The sequence below is a fragment of the Heterocephalus glaber genome, unplaced genomic scaffold (genome assembly GCF_053883595.1).
Source record: "Heterocephalus glaber isolate CG9 unplaced genomic scaffold, H.glaber_assembly_v1.0 deba00001460, whole genome shotgun sequence".
NCBI lineage: Eukaryota > Metazoa > Chordata > Mammalia > Rodentia > Bathyergidae > Heterocephalus > Heterocephalus glaber.
The window spans coordinates 8,230,755-8,237,945 of NW_028258307.1; the positions used below are offsets into that span (position 1 = coordinate 8,230,755).

At 58.9% G+C, this 7,191-nt stretch overlaps 2 protein-coding genes across 4 annotated transcripts in view; both read right to left on the minus strand.

Annotated features, from left to right (window-relative positions):
- Positions 1-2,101, minus strand: part of Bmp1 (bone morphogenetic protein 1) — a 42,623-nt gene extending 40,522 nt beyond the window's left edge. For 2 of the 3 annotated variants that reach the window (XM_087216852.1, XM_004848284.4), the window contains exon 1: positions 1,713-2,095. In XM_087216852.1, the coding sequence (XP_087072978.1) occupies positions 1,713-1,863 (151 nt within the window). In that variant the 5' untranslated portion in view covers positions 1,864-2,095. Of the gene's footprint in view, positions 1-1,712 lie in introns of all 3 variants that reach the window. The other variant, XR_015453385.1, reaches the window with a different exon arrangement.
- Positions 2,102-2,782: 681 nt separating this feature from the next.
- On the minus strand, positions 2,783-5,061 carry Sftpc (surfactant protein C). The gene is made up of 6 exons (XM_004848283.4): positions 4,905-5,061; positions 4,390-4,548; positions 3,929-4,051; positions 3,621-3,731; positions 3,198-3,348; positions 2,783-2,981 (listed from the first exon to the last, which is right to left on the minus strand). The coding sequence occupies exons 1-5, from the start codon at positions 4,944-4,946 to the stop codon at positions 3,208-3,210; spliced, it is 576 nt and encodes a 191-aa protein (XP_004848340.1). The 5' UTR covers positions 4,947-5,061; the 3' UTR covers positions 2,783-2,981; positions 3,198-3,207.
- Between the last annotated feature and the right edge of the window lie 2,130 nt (positions 5,062-7,191).

Below are 7,191 nucleotides of genomic sequence, written 5' to 3' on the forward strand. Positions count from 1 at the left end.
AGGCCCAGAACACAGGGATAGGCAGCCAACATTCATTCAAGACTGCATGCTAAGTGCAAATACATGTTGTACATGTTCTCAGATTTAGTCTTCACCATCAGCTCTATGGAGAGACATGTTACCTGTCCCATTTTACAGGTGAGGAAACTGACATTGAAATGATGGCTAACCTTTCCAAAGGCAGTGGCTAATGAGGCCGGGTTTGAAAGCTAGCTCTGCCTGCCTCCAATGCCCATGCACCTTCCACTTTGCCTCCTGCCCACCCAGTCAGAAAGATGACAGCTCATGTCCTGGTTTGCCCACAGCCCAGCAGGTGTGGAGGAAGGGCTGGGGGATTTGGCTTTTCCTGTCCTCAGTGGAAGGGGCTCCTATTCCTGTCTGTGATCCAGCCACCCAAAGAAGGAATGAGGACAAGGAGAGTCCCTGACCAGGTCCCCAGGGCCAGGACTATAGTGACCTGCCCCCAAAGCCTGGTGTCCAGTTTTAGGAACCACGACTCTGCTCCTGGCTCTGGCTATTTGAGGACAGGCTGAAGTCAGAGGTAGGAAGTCAAGGAAAAGTCCAAATATCTTGTCTCCTGTGTATCCTAGGCAGCCTGCTCAGGCCTGAGTGCCTGGCCATCTGGTCACTCAAGGGGCAGGACCTTTCTGGTCCTAGCAAGAAAGAAAGGGTTACATAAAGAACACACACACACACACACACACACACACACACACACACACACACACACACACACCCATACACACGGGCCTTGACCTGAGGGGCCTCTGGTGTCTGTGGGATGAAAGAGCTGATGTGGACTATCTAAGTTTTCTTTGTATCTCCTTTTCCACTCCAACTTGGCCTTGACAGGGTCCTCCTGGCACACAGGGGCATAGGTAAGACCCCTCCTGGACTGGCTTCTCTGACTTTGACAACTGTCTCCTGAGTCCCAGAAAGCTGCTGATGGGCTGGCTAGGACAGAGGGATACCACACAGCAGGGGCTCAAGGGACCCCAGGGAACACTCTTCTCCAGCTTGGTCTGGGGTGGCAGTTGGGAGACCTTTTCCTAGGAGCTGCAAGCTTGGGGAAACCAACCAAACGCCAGATGTGCAGCCCCAGGACAGACAAGCTGGCAAATGCCAGGGCTCAGCAGAGACAGAGGGACCCGAGAGGAGGGAAAAGAAAACACACACACACACACACACACACACACACACACACACACACACACACACACACACAGAGAGACAGAGAGAGAGAGAGAGAGAGAGAGAGAGAGAGAGAGAGACAGAGAGAGAGACAGAGAGAGAGACAGAGAGAGAGACAGAGAGACAGAGACAGAGAGACAGAGAGAGAGAGAGACAAGAACGCTCAGAGTTTGGCCCGGAAAGTTTCCTGCAGAAGGAAAAGCCGGCAGGATTCTCTGGGACCTGGGGAGTTTTGTCCAGGAATCCTCTAGGAAGGGGTAGAGGCAGCAGCGGCAGCTTCCACCCAGAGCAGCAAAACTTCAGTCCTAAAAGTCCCCCAAACTTCCCCCTCCCTCTCTCCCTCGGTCTTTTGTTCCCCACTGCATTGCCAACCAGGCAGCTCCCGGCTTCCCACACTGGACTGTCCTCCTCCAACCCCAAACCCGAGCTGGCCCCCACCTCCTCCCGCCCGGCTGCCCGCGCCCTGGCCCTGCGCACCCCGGCGCCCTTGGGGTGGGGGGCTGAGGGCCAGGGGCGCTTACCCGCCTTGCAGGGGTCTTTGTAGTTGAGGGGCTCCGGGGTGTCCTCCTCGCCCAGATCGTACGTGTAGTCGGCCAAGTCCAGCGGCCGGCCAGGGCGCACGAGCAGAAGCAGCAGGAGCCCCAGCAGCGGCGGGCGGGCCACGCCGGGCATGCTGGCGGGCGGCGGCGGCGACGGTCGCGCCCGGACGCGGGAGCGGGCGACAGGGAAGCGGAGCCCTGGCGGCGAGGGGAGGCGCTCCCGGCGGCCTGCGCTGGCCCCGCGCTCGCTACCTCTCCCCTTCCCCGCTTCCTGTCTCCCGCCCCCCGCTCGGCCGCAGCTCGCGCTCGCCCTGAGCCCCGCGGTTCCCTCGCCCTTCCCTGTCCCGCTCCCTTTCTCTCGCGCCCGCCCTCTCTCCTGCTCCCCCACCCCCCTTTTAGGGAAATGAGCTCGCTGGAAGGCGGGTTTTCGCTCAGCTCGGCCCCTCTGGGGCCGGGACTGTGCTTGGATGGGCCGGGACGTGCGCCAGCCCGGGCGGGGAGGGCGAAGAGCCGCGCCGTCCGCCGGGAGGGACTCCGGGCCGGGCCGGGGCCGGGGAGGGGGCGCCGGCGTCTGGGGTGCCCGGCCGGCCGGCTGCCGCTCCCGCCGGAGGCCCCCTAGCGGCCGCGGTCCCCGCGGGCACCGGCCCGAGCCCCGTTGGGTGGTGGGACTCGCTGTCAGGCCTGTCGCTCCGCCCCTGCCTCTGGACCCTCGGTTGCGCTCGGGTGTCCCAGCCTGCATCTGTCATCGCTCCCTTTCTCGGACCCTCTCTGTCTCCATTCCCGCTGTGTCTCTCTGTCTTGCTGTCCCTCTCGCTATCTCTGTCCCTCCAGGCTGACAAGCCACTGGAGGGCGCCTAACACCCGTGGATGGCCCCAGGGTCCCCTCCTCGCTGCCCCTTGGTGCCCGACTTGGGGCAGACCGAATCCCCAGCGCTCTGGGACAGAGGGGACTCGCCAATGCCCCTTCTGGTCCCCTAAAGCCCTCCCTCTCCCCTCGCTGGCCCCCACCAGGAGCAGGACCGAGCAGGTGTCGAAAGAGAGAAGTTGGATCCTTTGTTTTTCAATCAGGTTGCTTTATTCTGTTGCAGTAGGAGTCCCCAGGCCCATAGAAACCGCCTTTCCTCTGCCCCCTCCCACTCTGTCCGGCAGCTCCCTTCCTCCAGAGCCAGCCCTTTGGGTGTGGGCAGGAGCCTGTCTGCAAAAGATCCTTTGCATGAGAATCTCTCCTCTCCACTGTGGCTTCCACGGACGCTGTGAAGCAAAGGAATGTTGTTTATCCAAGGAGGGAGAGGGTCTGGGAAGCCATCCACCGGCCTGCAGCGCAGCAAGCCTCTGTGAGCCTTCCCTCCCCTGTACTCCCCAGATCGGCAGCTTCAGGGGTCCCCCAGTGCCTGGACAGTTGACATGGCAGGTGGCCCGAGCCCTCCTCGCTACTGCTCAAGTGCCCTGGCAGCTGCACCTGCTCACCTTCAGAGTGCTAGATGTAGTAGAGCGGCACCTCTCCGCACAGCGTGCGCACGGTGAGGCCCAGGAAAGCCAGATCTTCTGGTGAGGCTGCGGAACCCTCTTCAAGTCCCTCCTCCTGGCCCAGCTTAGAGCCAGGTGCTGCGGGCTTGCCCTGGAAAGAATACTGACTGCAGTCTGAGCTTCTGCCCTCCCTGCAGCCCTCACTGTGAGACACACATCACCCAGTCTCCGTGAGCCTCAGGGTCCTAGCCAGCGCTGTGCTGGAATCAGAAGCCACAGGTGGTGTGGGAAGGTGTGGTGCAAGTTAGTGTAGAGAGGGCACTCGCCTGGCAAGGCAGCCCCGGGGAAGCAGTGCTTTACAAAGAGGCGTCACCTCAAATGCCTGGGAGGGAGACAGCCCACTCCTTTCACCCACACACCTACCTGTAAGTTCCGGAATTTTCTAGTGAGAGCCTCCAGACTGGGGATGCTCTCTGGAGCCATCTTCATGATGTAGCAGCAGGTTCCCGGGGCAGGCTTATAGGCTGTCAGGAGCTGGGCAGGGAAGGCTAGAGGTCATTCCAGGAGGCCCCCCTAACCCTGGTGCTCAGCCACTCTCTGGGTTGGGCATGGATTCGGGCAGCCTGCAGCAGGCACAAGGGCTAAGGGATGGGGAGAGATGGATGCTATGAAGTGGCCCAGCTGGGCACCTCTAGGAATGTCCCCAGGCCAGGAGATCCAGGCATACCCACCCGCTGGTAGTCATACACGACCATGCCAGTGGAGCCGATGGAGAAGGTGGCCGTGGTACCCATGTGCTCACTCAGGGCCAGGCGCTGCTGGGCTTCCGGTGCCCCAATGCTCATCTCGAGAACCTAGGTGGGAGCAGAGTGGTGCCTGGCAGTCCTCTGTGCCCTCCTGGTCTTTCTGTACCTATGCCTACCCTCATCTCCTTTAAATGGAATTTCTTCTTTCCCGAGAGCTCAGGGAGATGAGCAGAACCAGGTGCTGGAGGAAATGGGCTGTCACACTGTGGAGCAGGGGGCTACTAGATGGTTCTAGGCCAGGTTGCCATGCCATTCCTACCTCTGTCCTTCCAAGCTATGAAACAGAGCAGTCTCCTCCATTCCCCTGGTTTCCTACTGCCCATCCCACCCAGCTCCACTGTGTGACCTCCCGCACCCACTCCCCACCCCATCCCAGGCCTGCTCACCATCTCAGTGTGTTTCTGGCTCAGGTGAAGACCCATGAGCAGGGCCCCTACGATCACCACCACAACAAGAACCACCACCACGACCACAATGAGAAGGCGTTTGAGGTGCACTGGGCAGCAGGGGATGCCGAACCGGCCCCGGGGAGCTGCTGAGTAGTCCTGAGGAGGTGGGGGAGCCGGGGAGACAAGCATGAGGCCCATCCACCCAGCCCCTCTGTGTGGCCCCCCTTGCCCACTGCCCACCCCCTCCTAGGGCTGTACAGCCAGTGCTGTGGATGCATAGAGGAGGGCTCAGGAGATCAGAGAAGCTTCTTGGAGGGGTTGCCTGGATTCCAACAGGCCCAGAGATGCCTAGAAGCGAGGTCCTTGGTGTCCCCATCCTAACTTAGCACAATCCTAGGCTAGTTGAGTGAATGGATTTGGAGGAGGAAACAGGTCCAGGGAGGATGGAGGAGGCAAGCCCCAGCACACTCACTCACACTCACACTCATGCTCACACACACCAGCACACTCACCGGTGGGCTCTCCATCAAGACCTCTTTGCTACCCACGTCCATCTTGCTGTAGGCTCACTCCCCTCCTCACCCTCCAGGAGTGATAGGGTCTTATATGTGTCCACAGGGAGGGGACAGAGGTGAAGGACCAGGTCTCCCATGAGCCCGCTAAGCCCTTGGCTTTGAAGCCTGTTTGTTCCTGGCCCTCCAGAGCAAGGCCCTGATAAGCCAGCTCCAAGAGCCCCCAAGGGTCCTTGGCCTTGGCACATGAGTCCTCTTGGTCCCAGCAAGAGCAAACCTGGGTGAGCTGAGCAAACTTGCCCTTAGGCCACCTACCGCCCTCACTGTGACTGTCTTCCTGGCATGCCTGCCTTTCTTGCTGGCACCTGCCCTGCGGCCCTGTGGCTTTCTTCTTCTTCCGCCAGGCCAGACCTCTCAGGCAGCCAAGGGTCTGACTGTCCCATTCCCAACAGAATGTCCCCAAGCTTAGGGATGAGCTCCAGGAAGAAGGCAGAGGAGCAGTGGCTGTAGCCCAAAGAGGGCTCAGCTGAAGGCAGCAGGGACGTTGACATCACTTGGAAGGGGGCTCCATAAATGTCCATTTCTCTGAGAGGGTCAGATTTCTCTTTACCTTGCCTCACCTCTCCCCACACACCCCAAACCTAACCTCAGAGCCCGTCTCTGTCCTTCCTTTCCTGATTCTGGAAACTCTGTCCCTGCTAGGGGGAAACTCTTACTCAGAGGTGGACGGTGTTTCAGTCTTTGCTCTGGGCTGCCTGTACACTGAAGCCTTCTGATGGCAGATTCCTGACACCGCTTTCTTGGACCCGGGCAGCCCGGCACAAGGCTGGGGGTGGCCCCATTCTTCCTGTCTTGAGATCAGCTTATTCACTCCCTGCCCTCCTGTCACCCTTCCCTTCTGCACTTCTTCTTACACGCTCTGATCCTAACTGTCCCTCGCCTCTCTCTGCCTCACCTCTTCCTCCAAAGCCAGGTCTCTGTGTTCTAAATCAAATATGTGGGCTGCTTGTGCCCTTTCTCTGGGGCTCCCTGTCACTTGCTGGACCAGGTAGTCTATAAAGTCCCATCCCCTTTAACCATTCGTGAGTGTGTGAGCCAGAGCTGCTCGCAGTGCCCTCTCTCGGCTGGATTCCCCTGTCCTTGCAGGCGGCCATGCCTCTTTCTCCCCAGGGACTGGTTCCAGCCACCCCTTCCCCAGTGGATACCAAATCTACGGAAGATGCTCAAGTCCTCTACGTAAATGAGTAGAGAGTATTTACATACAACCTGCACACATCCATGTCTATACTTTCAGTCATCTCTAGATGACTTATAATACCAAATACAATGTAAATTGTATGTAAATAGTCATTATACTGTATTGTGTAGGGAATCATGACAAGGAAAAAAAGTCCCTACATGTTCAGTACAGACGCAATTTTTTCCCCCAAATACTTTCCATGGACTTTCGGCTGAATTGGCAGATGTAAAACCCATGGATACAGAGAGCCAGCTGTGCTTTAACTCTAAAATATCACCCCAGTTCCTGTCCTCAGCCCCAGGCTCCTCACACCTTGTCCCAGCCCTTTGATCATGAGCCAGCCCTGGCAGGCTCCCCTGTCCCACCAGGACCCTCTCCAGCTGGTGGTTGTCAGCGTCAAGGTTGTACAACAGCCTGGCCTCTGAGCTGAGAGCCCCTGAGAAGCTCAGGGAAGGAGAGAGGGAAGGAGATGTTTGTTCCCACCACCCTCCTTGGCCCCCCTCAACTGCCCTTTTAAATATTTGCCAAAGCCTCCAGCAGGGGAAAGAGTCCCAGGATGAGTGCAAGAAGGGGAGAGGTGCGGGAAGGGAGGAGGGGAGCAAGCATCCGCCTCTCAGCTCAGCCTCAGCTGTGTGCAGGTGCCAGATGCAGAAGACAGCCCCCCCCCACCCGCACTGCCCCTGCCCGCCCCCACGCTCCCTCCCCCATCCCGGTTGTCCTGGCAACCTTGGGATTGATGGCTGACTCACAGCACTGGGCCTAAGCCAGGTGGGCAGCTGGCCAGAGGCAGAGCCAAGGAGAACCGCAGGCATCGCGGGGTCCCTGTGGGCATCTCAGGGGGCCGCAGTGTCCAACTGTGGGGCTTGCCCTGAACAGGTGTCAGGAGTTGGGATTGTGTTAGGACTGTGTTTGGGAAAGTTCTGTGCTCTCTGGTCCTCAGCCTCCTCTGTAGGCTGCAGCTTTCAAGGCCTTGTGAAAGCTGCTGCTGCTTTTTTTAAACTTGCTTTGCTTGGGGGCTGGGGAAGGGTGCCATTATGTTTCATAAAT

Bases quoted from the DNA above. Each gene is read 5' to 3' on its own strand.
- Sftpc (XM_004848283.4), bottom strand. From the start codon at position 4,946: ATGGACGTGGGTAGCAAAGAGGTCTTGATGGAGAGCCCACCG. The intron at 4,052-4,389 runs GTGAGCAGGCCT...GCTCCCACCTAG, and splicing joins GCCAGAAACACACTGAGATG to GTTCTCGAGATGAGCATTGG. The intron at 3,732-3,928 runs GTGGGTATGCCT...TTCCCTGCCCAG, and splicing joins TCGTGTATGACTACCAGCGG to CTCCTGACAGCCTATAAGCC.